Source organism: Hemitrygon akajei, chromosome 4, assembly GCF_048418815.1.
Source record: "Hemitrygon akajei chromosome 4, sHemAka1.3, whole genome shotgun sequence".
Classification (NCBI taxonomy): domain Eukaryota; kingdom Metazoa; phylum Chordata; class Chondrichthyes; order Myliobatiformes; family Dasyatidae; genus Hemitrygon; species Hemitrygon akajei.
This window is the reverse complement of record NC_133127.1, coordinates 68279442-68292881: the sequence shown is the minus strand read 5'-3', so window position 1 is coordinate 68292881 and position 13440 is coordinate 68279442. Positions and strand designations below refer to the sequence as shown.

Genomic DNA, 13440 nt, shown 5'->3' with positions numbered 1-13440 from the left:
CCAAAAGGAACTCTGTGGATCTGGCAACAACTGTGGAGGGAAATGGATATTCATAGACAAATGGGAGAGGAGGAATTGAGTAAGAAGCTAGGAGATAATGTGTAGAAGTAGCACAGGGCTAAGGGAAAAGTAATCAGAGGACAATGGATCGTGGAATAAAGGGAAGGAGGTGAGGGGGGGACTGGAGGGAGGAATGTATGAGCGATGGGCAGACTGAGGGAGTGGGGCAGGGAAAAGAGAGTGGGTCATGGTGTCAGTGGAATAAGGGAGAAAAAGATGGAGTGGGCAGAGTGGAGTGGTTACCAGAAGTTGGAAAAATTACATTCCAGCATTAATGCTTCCAAGGTGGAATATGAGGTGCTATTCCTTTAATCTGTTGCCCTTTGTCGTTTCCACCTGACACATCCTAGCCTCGCTCCCACTCTTTCCCTCCCTCCATTGGTGACTGTGTCCACCAATCACTTGCTAGTTCTTTGTCCACTCTTCTTCCCCTACACGCACATGTACAGACACAGAGGCGCGTGCACGGACAGATGGACACAGACGTGGGCATGAGAGGCAAACGTGTTTAGAACTTGAACAGTTGTCATCAGTTTTTTTTGCCCGCCACCTGCTCTCAACCCTCTTAAGGGGAGTGATAATGAGATTTGAAGGAGAGTGACAATCTATTAGCAGAAAATTGATAACATTTCTCTCCTGGTTTTCATTAAAACTATAGTTAATAAAATAGGATTTGTGCATAAGACACAAGTGACCAGAGAGAATTTTAAGTGTAAACTTGGTCTGATGGGCTGGAGCAAAAGAAGTGATGAATGCAACTGGTCAAAGTTTATCTTAGTAAAATTGAGGCTGTGCTTTTTATTGAAATGCTTATAGAAGTTAGTAATTATTATTATTAAGCAATAATTGACCTGGATTTATTATTGATACTTAAAAGTGATTTTATTGAGGAAATTTGAGGTGTAGTATTAGTAATTGTCTACAATAAGATGTTCATAGGCTGGCAGAATGGGCAAGTGAGTAATAAATTTTGAAAGGAATATAGATTAATTGCACATTCCTAAAAGGTATTCAGGAATAAAACTGTTTTCTTATTTACAGTAAGCTTCAAGGAGGCAGGCTAATGAAAGAGCAGATAGTAAAGCATTTGATGTGAGACCCCTAATCAGAGAATTGCAGCTTGAAGTAAAAATAGATGCAGATTTTGTAAATTTTAATTGGTTGTATTAGCCTGTTGAATCTTGAGTCTGTATGAAATTACTTCTGAAGCATGTTGGAGAATAATAAAAATCCATGTTTTATCCATGAAGAACATTTGTTAAGTGTATGATGCTGGAATTCAAAAATACAATCATTTTTGTTTAGTAGTAACTGATGCATTTAAATTGTAGAATTGCAGCTGGAAGATATCTATTCTGTTGAAATTTTGGGTGGGGCGACAAGAATTCCAGCTGTGAAGGAGAGAATTGCAAAGTTCTTTCACAAAGATGTGAGCACAACCCTCAATGCTGATGAAGCTGTAGCACGAGGATGTGCTCTGCAGGTAAATTTCTTACCATGTAAATTAAGATGGTCTTTCTTTTTGTCTCCAGAAAATATTACCTAGGTATTTGGTTATTGTATCACTTTTGACTTTTCCTTTTTGAGTTGCATATAATTCTTATTGTCGTGTATTACTCAACTGAAGTTTCGTCACTTGTCAGTAGATTATTACTTAGAATACACTGCCTTAGAGAAAAAAAATTCTAGACTATCAGGGAAGTGTAGGGAAATGCTGCTCAGGATTTTTCTGCAAAAAGCCTATCTTGCATCACTAGCATGTGGCAAAGGAAATACTCCCAAGATTACTACAGAGTAACCAACTGCAGTCCTGATGAAGGGTCTCAACCCAAAATGTCAAGTGACCTTTTTTTCCCTATAGATGCTGAGTTCCTCCAGCATTTTGTGTGTTAAATGCTTTGTTTTGTGGTTTGATGAAGATGTTTACTGGAAGAATTGCATGAACACTTCGTACTGGTAGTGGTTTGTAATGAGTGGTGCAAAAACTTCTCATATTTTTTAAGGCATTTCCTACAAGGGCTTCGTGTTCAGCCTTGTGAGGATGGGTGTGGTCCAAACAACACTCAAATACCCTTTCAAATGGTATTCCATCCACCACACTGGTTCCCTCTTCTAACAACACACACTGCAGTGTGCATCTGCAAAACTGCACTGCAGTTACTCTGTAGTAATCTTGGGAATATTTCCTTTGTCACATGCTCGTGAGGCAAGAAGTAAAATGAGTGGTTTAAGAGCTGATACAGAAGGGAAGTATTCAGGTTCATGGATCATTGGACTCTTTCAAGACGGGTGATCTACAAGAAGGATTGGTTGTACCTAAATTGGTGAGGTCCCAATATCCACATGGGTGGGGTGGTGGGGTTTGCTAGTTCTCCTTGGGGGCAGGAGTTAAATTAATGTAGCAAGTCGGTGAGAACTGTTAATAGCAAAAAAGGGAATTTATGCTGGAGCAATAAGAAGTAGAGGAGGTACTAAATGAGTACTCTGCATCTTTATTCATCGGGGAGGATTATGCTGCTATTCTAACGCTCCTTGATAACAAGAAAGTGGTGTTAGGGCTCTTGAATTTTAAGGAGTAGAAATCCCTTTGTCCTGATAGTATCTAGCCTAGATTGTTGAGATAGGCAAGGGAGGAAGTTGCTGGAGCCTTCAGAGAGCTTTTTGTGCCCTTCTAACCACAGGCTGGTCTCAGAGTTTTTTTTAAGAAGGGCAATTTTCACAAGCCAAAAGAGTGGGCTATAGGCCAATGAGCTTATGCCAGTAAATTGCAGGACATTTGGGAATCTTGGGATGCAAATTCATAGCTCCTTGAAAGTGGCAACACAGGTTGTAGAATGATGCATTTGTCAGTAAAGGCATTGAATATGAAGTCCAGCAGTCATGTTGCAGCAGTATAAAATATGTTAGTTGTGCCAACATTTGCATTACTGTGTGTAGTTTTGGTTGCTGTATTAGAGGAAAGATCTGGAGTATTGGGTTGGGGGAGGTTGCAAAAGAGGTGAACCAAGATGTTGCTTGGATTGCAGAATATTAGCTATAAGACGTCGGACAAACTTGGACTTTGTACCTGGAATGTCAGAGACTGATTAGTGGCCTGATAGAAGTATATAAAGTTAGGAGAGGTGTAGGTGGTCTATTTTTCCAAGGTGAAAATGCCAAATACTTAGTTTTAATGTGGAAAGGGGTAAATTTAAGAAGTAAACAAAAGCTTGGGGTTATGCTTTCTGACTGTACTAAGGTGTTTTGCATAGTTATCAAACAATATGTTTACTTTGCAGAGGAAATTGAATGAGAAAAGGAAGAAATAAATTGTTAATTCAGTGGGAAAATATTTGGATCCCAGGGTAGTGTAAAAAGCTAAAAGAACAAGTGACATTTCCTGGTAACATGGGAGGGTTCTACGAGAAGGAGAGTGGTTATTGATGGAGATGAAATTAACAAAAATATTCTTGGGGGAATGGTCCCTTAAATGGAATGGTAGGGAGAAGGAGCAAGGAATTGAAATGGCTGACCACCAGGAAATTCTGCTTTTTTCAGTTGAAACCGTCCTCTGATCTGCATTGGGTCTCGTGTGCAAGGTACTACCATCAGAGCAAATGCAAAAGAGTGTGGTAAATTAGGAGAATGGAATGAAAGCATTATGGTGAGCAGATTGGGTGGAAGTTTTGTTGAGGCAATTATTTGGTACTGACCATTTTAATCATGGCACCTAGATACAAATTTCTGTGGTTTGGAGTTTTTGGATTATGTCACCGTGCCAGTAATAGGAGGTTGCCATTAGAATGATTTTAACTAACAGTCAAGAACTGAGATTTTGAGTGGGTTGGAGATTGAGTGCAGGGTTTGGAGGAGTGAATGAGATAGTCATGAAAGAAAGGGTCTTGATCCAGTGTTGAAATGGCAGGAGGTGAATAGATGAAATCTTCCAAAATGATAAATGCCTAGGGTTGAGAACCATAAATCAGATAAATGCATAATCAGAGACCCTAGTGGGTGGGGATGCCCAGAAGGATTAAAGATAAGTAATAGTATTGTACAACTCTGGTTAGTAAGAAAAACCAGAAGTGCACAAATTGCTCTAAATTTCCCTCACAAGGTGCAAAGTAATACAACAGGAAAAGCGCATCATATTTTCAGAATATCACTCAACAGGTTTCACTCCAGGAAGATGAAAAATTAGCATTTAAGTTTAATTTGAAGGAGTTATTTAATGCAGTTGAATTTTTAGACTAACTGCATTGGTAGTGTCATTATATAGTCATTTTTTGGCAATTATTTTTAAAACTTTTACTAATATTAACTGCGTATTAAAAACTATGCTACAATATCATGGGTGTTTTTTTTCCTCCTATTCCATCCAGTGTGCAATTCTTTCACCAGCATTTAAAGTGCGTGAATTTTCCATCACAGACGTAGTTCCTTTTCCAATCACTTTGAAGTGGAAATCTACAACTGAAGAAGGACTTGGGTAAGTATTCTTAAAAAAACTGCTAGAAGAACTCAATGGATAGAGCAGTATCTTTGGAGGCATAAAAATAGTCTGTAGTGTTAAGACCTTGCATCAGGTCTCGTCTCTTCCTCTCCATGGATGTGCTCAACCTTCTTGAGTTCCTCCTACAGTGTGTTTATTTTATTGCTCTAAGTTCTAGGAATGTGGTCTCTTTCTGTGTGTCTTTATCTTTAACCACCTGTGTGTAGATGTCACTCAGTTTTTCCCCAGAACATACTGCATTGAATGATCTTCATTGCATCTTAAAGTCAGAATTGTGGGTGTTTTCTTACTGTACAAAGTTTAACACCAGCTTGCAGCTCCTCAACAAACAAAACAGGCTGTGCCTGCTCACAGCAAGACTAAGTTAGCATTTGGGCGTGGGATCGTAAATGACAATTAATACTTGCTCGACAAAAATGACAGGCATTTTCCATCTCCAGCTAGAGAGTCTAACCTCTACCCTTAACATTACCATCAACCTCCTGGGGTTCACCTGACCAACCATATACTGTGGCTATAAAATCTCAGCAGTGTGTCTTGCAGTGGGGAGCAACTTAACCCAGAGTTTCCACCATCTTCGAATTGCAGATTAGGAGTATTGTACAATACATCTTTTGTTTGAAGGTAGCTGAAGCAACATGCAAGAAGTGACACTGCCCAAGACACATTAGTTTGCTTGATTGGCATTTGTAATACATCATTGTTCATGTCGTACATCATCGTGCAGTGACTACATTGTATACCATCCATTTGTCACACGCATTCTGACTTGGAAACAATTTGCTGGCCTTTCATCATTGCAGGGCCTAAATCCTCGAATTTCCTTCCCAACAGCACTAAGTGGGAGTATCTTCATTAGAACAAAGCATTCTTCAAGGCATTTAGGTATGGGCAATTAGATGTCGGTTATGCTCAGATCCGAAAAAAAAGGTGAATAAATTGTCTTACAGTAAAGACTAGCATTCTTTTTGCCTTCCTAACTACCTGATACACCTGTGTTAGCTTTCACTGACTTGGCCATCTGAGCCCTTTTTGGATGTTCCGATCTCTGCCCATTTTTTTAAAAAAAAATAACTTGGGAAACTGATTTAGAAAATTTAGCCTTTTTTTCACATGACTCCAAATATCTTGATGTCTATTCACTCATCTGTATTCCCTTGATGCTCTTTGCACTCTCATCACTTCTCATATTCCCACTTGGTTTTGTTTCATCGGCCAACTTTAATGTCACACTTGTTTGCTTCAGCTAAAACAGTGAAAAAGGTTGTGAATAGTTGGAGTCCGAGCAACAAATGCTATGCCACCCTTCATGTCACAGCTTGCTTAATTTAGGATTCTAATCCTTTGTGTTCTGTTGGCCAACTGTCAACTATACTGGTGCTGTAACCCCTGTTTGATGTGATTCAACCTTTAAGGAATTTTTACTGAAAGGCTTCTGATAGTCAAAAGAACTACATCCAGTGCTTCCATCTTGTGTGTACCAGATATGTCCTCAATGATCTCAAATAGTTTACTCAGACTTGATATCCCTCCATGCTGACTTTGCTTAATCATACTTTTGTGTTCTTTGGAAACTCTTAGCAGGTCAAATGGCCTGAGGTACAGTGACAAATTTGTCTTGTATACTGTTTATTGTTAAGTTATTACGACATAGCACTGATGCATTACAAGGTAAAATAACAGTACAAATGCAGTGTTACAGAGAACGTGCACAGAAATGTGGATAGAAAATTTGTTAATGGTTTGGAACCAGAACAGAACTGGGAAAGGGGGAAAACCTTTTTGTTTGATTTCCCATGCCTTTTTTTAATTTTTCATTTTGAGTTCTTTGCCCCAATACTTCATCAGAAGTATTGACCTTCCATCAAGCCAGCAGGTCAAAATTTCTGCTTTCTCTTTATCTCTTAAATAGTGAGATCACACTTGCTACCTTTCAATTTGCTGATTGTTGTTAAAGAACCTTAAGTTTAACAAGCTGTGACTAGTAGAGTCATAGAGTAATTGATCTTGGGCTCCGACTATACGTAAACCTTCTTCAGTGTATCATCTGAAGAAAACAACTGACATTTTCAATCTTGTTCTCCTAAATACAAATACAAAAAAACAACCTTGATTAACAGTAATTTTATTAAGTTGTAAAGTTGTCATTATGCTGCGTACCAATAATTGGAAGCTTTTGCAAAACAATATAGGATAAATCGTACCGTAATTTTGAAATAAGAATGTAGTATTAAATTAATTTTGTGTAGCTGGTTCTCAGTATCTGAATTTTTTTACAGAGAATGTGAAGTTTTCAGCAGAAATCATGCAGCACCATTTTCTAAAGTCATCACATTCTACAAGAAGGAACCTTTTGACTTGGATGCATATTACAGTAATCCACGGGAGCTGTACTATCCAGATTCCAGAATAGGTAAGGCTTTTAGTTAAACTAATCTCAAGTGTCTTTAGTTTATTACATAGAAACAGGAGCACACCATTTAGATTTTTAAGTGATGATTAAATGGCACCTGACATTCACTGATGTTGCTCACCGTTCAAAAACTTCCCAACTTGTGTCCATTCCATTCTTGTAACATAGGTTTTTCATGATTTACCCGTCCACAACATGACTTTTGCGAACACCAAGTTAAAAAGGTACAGTGGTGCAAAAGATAAATTACTAGACGTGTAATTTGGAGCCTTGACTAACAATTGAGACATGAATTCAAATACTGCAATGGCAGATAATGACATGCATTCAGTTAAATAATAATAGTGACCATAAAAATACCAAGTTGTAATTAAAAATAATGATTTTCAGGAGAGAAATTTGCTACCCTTACCTGAGTGCACTGAACGGCTGACCAGTTCACTTTAGTAGCAGAAGAACACTGGATGATCCCTGAAGCATTGACCTAAGTTCAAAATTTAGTCATGCTATAATTACCCAAACAAGTCATACTTTGTCTTTTTCACAAAAGGGACCAGTTTGTAAATCTGTGAAAGCTGGCTTGTACTTGTTTTCAGAAAATAAATCTCTATATTTTTGCTAAATTACCTCATGGCTAGATGTCCTGTATCACAGTCATGACAGGTGCACCAGAGGTGGCACTATCATGTTGTACAAATTGGCATCCTCAACATTGACTGCAGACTTTGCATTTTTAAAAAAATAATGAATTTAGGTTGAATATGAAAGAGGAGACCTTATTGCCACATATCCTCACAAAGGTCATTACTCTTCTAGAAGCACCGAAAGTAACAAAGGCACTATATGAACTCTTGCTTGGGAGACTTCAGTGTTTATCATCAAGAGCAGCCCTAACAGCACCACTAAATAAGTAGGCTGAGTCCTGAAGCACAAAGCTGTCAGAATATGTATTGTGTTGCACCTTTACCTCACTTTTGTCAAGCTACCTGTTGCAAATACATCCTTGCAAGATGGCATTGTTAGGAATGACTACAGTCCATATGGAATTGGTCCTGTGTTTACCTCCAGGATCTCTTCCATGGTGCACTATTACTGTTATAATGAATGGGGTAGACTTGTAACAGATCTTGCATCAAAACTGTTACATCCATACGGAAAATTGGATTTACAATAGGACCACAATAAATAACTTTGGTCTAGCATATATTTCACTCAGTCCAGCCAGAAGATCTGCACTTAATAACTCATTATCCATTTAGAAGGCAACCAGACAAAGCTGCAACCTAGCAGAAACAAGGTTCAATAGACCACTAAGTAAACACTGTAAGTTCTGTGGTGAGAGTTCCTATGTTGACATGGAACAGAGAAAATCCAGCATACTCAGTGTCCAATGTTGATATATTTGAGAATCAGAAGTCTGAGCTATGAACATGAACCCCAAGAGGTAGTTCGGGATGCTCACTCTCAGCCTGCACCAAGGAGGTACTCTGAACCTATGCCATATCCAATATCACAAGATACTTGCATTGATTTACGGTATGATGACACTCTGCTTTCAGATGGTAAAAGTCTAAATGTCAAGCTGGGGGCCATAAAACTAAGACAACTCTGCTGCACCAAAGAGTGCTATATGAGATTATTCTTGCCCTCGGCCACAGTTTCTTTATGAATCAACCTATAGCCAGGGAAGTGATGACCCCCTCCTGTTAGCCTGTTTGTGATTACTTATTTTTTTATTCTTTCTACTTCTAATACAGTCGGCCCTCCTTATCTGCGGGTTCCGCATGTGTGGATTCAACCACCTGCAGATCGGGAAAACCTGGAGGTTCTCTCTCCAGCACTTGTTGTTTGAGACTTTTTCCTTGTCATTATTCCCTAAACAATACAGTATACCAACTATTTACATTGTTTTGGCAATTATAAGTAATGTAGAGATGATTTAAAGTATACAGGAGGATCTGCATAGGTTACCGCAGATTGGGATAGAGAAAAAACAAGTTCTCTCTCCAGCACGCATTGCTTGTGCATGTACAGACTTTTTTCTTGTCATTATTCCCTAAACATACAGTATAACAACTATTTATATAGCATTTACTTTGTATTGGGTATTATAAGTAAGTCGGAACAGGTACATCCTGTATTATTTAGCATCAGTCAAACATTTGTCTTAGTATATAGTATATACTTTACCTTTCTATGCATATAAAACACTTAAGAAACATGTATTTCAGTACTTAAACAACTGCATTGCTTAGTAATAATTGTAGCTTTCATCGGGGAAGGGCCTTCACATGCTCCATTATTCTCACTTTATCCTTTAAAATTGTTCTGATCGTTGACAGACTGTAGCCCAACGCTTTTCCAATGACCGATGGTGTTTCACCTCTTTCTGATCGCTGTATTTCCACTTTATTTTCAATTGTGGTCGTTTTCTGTCAACAGAACAGAAACACTGCGGATTCAGCAGCAGCTACAGGCAGTGGGTCCCAAGCTCTGCCATGTCCATCTGCCCACTTGTAATGCTACTGTGACACTGTATTTTCAATAAAGTATCTGTCTCTCTATAAGAACAAGAACGGAAACAACAAGCATAGTGACGCAACAACATGGCGTTGCATCTCTGCCTAAAAGACAGACTCAAATCTTTGACGGCAATTCATTGCGGTATAATTCATTTATGAGGCCTTTAAAGAATATCATTGAGGGCAAGACTGAAGATTATGGCTATTTTTTCGAACAGCACACTGGAGGTTACCCTGGTCAAAAGTTGGCAGTGGGCCAATCTGGAGTAAGGATATCTAAAGGCCCAAGCATTACTGCAGGAACATTCTGGTGATGAGCACAAAATTGCTGCAACTTGTATGGAAAAGGCTCACTCTTGGCCACCTGTTGTTACGTTCCCCAGTAACCGGGTGACTTATCAGCAAAGATAGATAGGTCCGCTGAAGCCTGATGCTACTATTTTCAAACGTTTTTATTTATAAAGGGGCACAAACGTATGGTTAATACAAAACATTCAGATCATATACGTCGTCACAACTCAATCTAAAGCACAGGTATAGTAATAATCAATCAGAAATAAGCTCTATCGTTGTCTAGGGGTAATGTAGATATATATTGTTTACTGGATATCTAAAAGTCTTTTGCGGTCACTGCAGTTCCACCAGTTGCCGTCGTTGTGGTTTCGCGTTGGTGCACTTTTGTTAGAAAGAGAGAGAGAGATAATTGAATGAAACAGTTACCCGACAGGTTTTCCAACCTGTAGGAGTTCAGTTTGTTGGAGCCTCGTTGGGGGAATGAACGCTCATCGGTGGCCTCCCCTGTAGCTAAGCCGTTCTTCCGTTGTGGGGTCGCCAATCCCAGGCAAGGAAAAGACGCACACGAACCCCACCACCGGCTGTCGCTATCAAAACGCTGTCACAGGATTTCTAGCGTGTCTTCTGGTGCGTCTGAAGGGGTCGTCCCCCCCCAGACCCTCCTTTATACTTCCTCACGGGATCGCCGGTGTCAATCTCTCTCTCAACCAGCCCACGTTGCCCGAGGGCTTTACACGTGGTCTTCATGAGACAATAGTCAGAGTCACTTTATTCTGCTTCCCGGGGGAACATGGTCTTCCGCACGTCTCCCTCTCTCTCCCATTTTCCTGTGTCTATTCAGCACATCTCTCCCCCTCTTGGGTCATTTGACCCCCCCCTTGACTAGGGCTCTTGCGATTCTCACAAAGGAGGGGGCTGGGGTCATAACACTATAAAATCAGAAGACGTGAAAGCTCTTCAAGATTAGTCTTTCTCTTAGAAGTCATTGCAGTGCTATGGAGAAGTGCAGGCCATGCGTGAGTTGAACATGCCTGCTAATATGAAGATTGTCGTAAATAAATTGCCCGGTGAGCTTTGGAAATAATGGAGATCAGCAGTGTATAAACTGCAAGTAAAGTACAACCGTAAGGTTACTTTCACTGGCATTGTTCATCTTTATTGAAAGGCAAGTGAAGGTTGCTACACACCCGGTGTTTTTAAAAAAAAACAATGCTGCATGTTGGCATGGTGTGAACAATGTAGCTATGAACAACCTTCTCTCGACCCATCATGCATAAAGAATGCATGTTCTTTTTCCTGTCAGATTGAGCTTTTTCATGGGGTTCGCTGTACAGAACTCTGCTGTACTTCCTTGATCAAGAAAATCATAAGTAACCACTGTCTTGTTACTTTTTTAGACTTCACCTGAACTGGAGTTACAGGATGTTTACAATCATGATCACCAGCCCCCATAAGACTGTTAGTTACCAGGCTGGTACTCACTGCTGTATTGGCTTCATTCATGTCTTTTGAATCTGCACCCTTTTCATCAGCTCCAGGCTCAGTTGTAGCTTCACTTTCCACAGTAGCCACAGCAGTGGCAAAGCTACTTCCATTAGCTTGAGAACAAATTTGTTACAGACCTGATGAAGGGTCTCTACCGGGAAGGGTGACTGTTACCTATAGATGTTGCCTGGCCTACTGAGTTCCTCCAGCATTTTGTGTGTGTTGATTGGATTTTCAGCATCTGTAGATTTTCTCTTGTTTGTGATATTTTGAATTTATTTTGCTTGGGGTGCAAGAGCAAAGTGAATAACTGGTTGAAAATAAATCAGATGCAAAACGCATCAAGACCAAGATAAATGTGTTCCCTTGCCTCAATGAAAATTCTAGGGCATTAAATTTGACACCAATGACATGGTAGTCTACTTGATTTTTGTCAATTTTTTTCCCACAAAGCTAAAAATGGACTTCCCTCCTATCTATAGTGTGCATCATCTTAGAAATTTTTCTGCAAATGCATTATCTTGAACAGCATGATTTAAACCTACCGCTTGTATCACCAGCAAATACAACAGGCTTGCATGAATACTACCACCTGAATTCCCCTCCAGTTACACATTTTTGGCTTGTAGATGTATCATTCTTTCACTATTTCAAAACCTAGATCTCTAACCTAGAGCCCAATTGCATACTTTTCTGAGAAGAAAGTTTATCTTTTAGGCTGTTTTGAAGTGGATAATAAGTGCTGACCTTGTGATCACCACTATTTTTTTAAATAAAAAAAAATATATATATATACACACACACACTTTTTAAATTTTCAAGACAAACTTTCAGGTGAAATTGTAAGGGTGGTTAAGAGAAAATGGTAGGTTGATGAGCAAAGGACATTGTTCTAAAATAATCAGGGTCCCTGTGGTTCATATTAGAATCCATGGAGAATTGATTAAATTAAAAAGTGGTATCTTTTTAAACCATTAAATCTTTGTGCATAGAAGGATCTTAGTATGATGGTTCAAGAGATATAAGATATAACCATATAGACGCTGCAAACAATTCACTTGGTAAGTAGCACAATTAATTGTGAAGGGTGTGAGTATGAATGTAATAATTGTTGATAAGAAATGATAGTAATAGCACTGCTCAGCCCATGATGTCTGTTCTGGCATTCATTTGGGTCTGATCCAAATCATCGTTGCTACTGTTATGTCATTGTCTGGTCTATATCCTATTACCAAAATTGTTAATCTGTATTGAATAAACTTAAGACTTGAATTTCACAGTCCTTTTAGTTGGAGAATTCCAAAGTGTCACTGTACTAAGTGAAGAAAATTCTTACTTGTCCTGAATGGTTGAACACTTACTGAATCTGTACCAGATCACTGAAGGTAAACATGCAAGTATGGCAAGCAATTAATTAGGAAGGTGAATGGTATGTGTGCATTTATTTCCAGATGCTTTCAGTACAAGAGTTAAGATGTCTTAATGCAGTAATACAAGGTCCTGTTCAAAGCAGTAATACAAGGTCCTGTTCAAACCTCATAAGGTTAGTACAAGAAAGAGGCACTCAGGTAAAAGATCAGTGTTGTGGAGTAGGTGTAAAGCATCTGGTATATCAGCATCAGAAGTATTGATGCAGCTAAATCTGGTTTGGTTTTTATTTTTTAAGAATGCTGGTAGTAATTAATCCTTCAATGTAACTTTTTTAATTAGGTCGGTTTACAATTCAGAATGTGACTCCTCAAAATGATGGGGAAAATTCAAAAGTGAAAGTTAAGGTTCGAGTCAATATCCATGGTATTTTCAATGTATCCAGTGCATCACTGATTGAAAAACAAAAGCCAGACAGTGGTCAGGTTGAAGATATTCCAATGGAAACAGACCAGCTATCACGGGACACAGCAAATGCAAAAATTGATGACCAGGTATGATGTACAGAATCGTTGACATGTGTCCAGTCCAATTCTGTGTCTTCTGGAGTTTTAAATTTTTTAACTTTGAAGTTCACTTTCCCATCTTTTTGCTTTGTTTACGGAAGGAGAAACAAGTATAAAATTTGCAGGTTTTTTTTTTTTGTTTTTCTTAACTTTCCAAGTGTTTGTCTGCCGAGGATATATTCCCCAGTAGGAGAATTTTAACTTTAATCCTGTTTTGCTGAACTGTCACCCTGATGTGCA

At 39.0% G+C, this 13440-nt stretch overlaps 1 protein-coding gene and 1 long non-coding RNA gene across 2 annotated transcripts in view; one reads left to right on the top strand and one right to left on the bottom strand.

Annotated features, from left to right (window-relative positions):
• LOC140726427 (uncharacterized) overlaps positions 1–13440 on the bottom strand; it is an 83410-nt gene that overhangs the window by 5496 nt on the left and 64474 nt on the right. The gene's annotated exons all lie outside the window — the stretch shown is intronic.
• The window catches only part of hspa4l (heat shock protein 4 like), a 58979-nt gene that overhangs the window by 30920 nt on the left and 14619 nt on the right, over positions 1–13440 (top strand). The window contains exons 9-12 of the mRNA XM_073042807.1: positions 1392–1543; positions 4422–4528; positions 6832–6965; positions 12977–13188. Of these exons, the coding sequence (XP_072898908.1) occupies positions 1392–1543; positions 4422–4528; positions 6832–6965; positions 12977–13188 (605 nt within the window). The remainder of the gene's footprint in view (positions 1–1391; positions 1544–4421; positions 4529–6831; positions 6966–12976; positions 13189–13440) is intronic.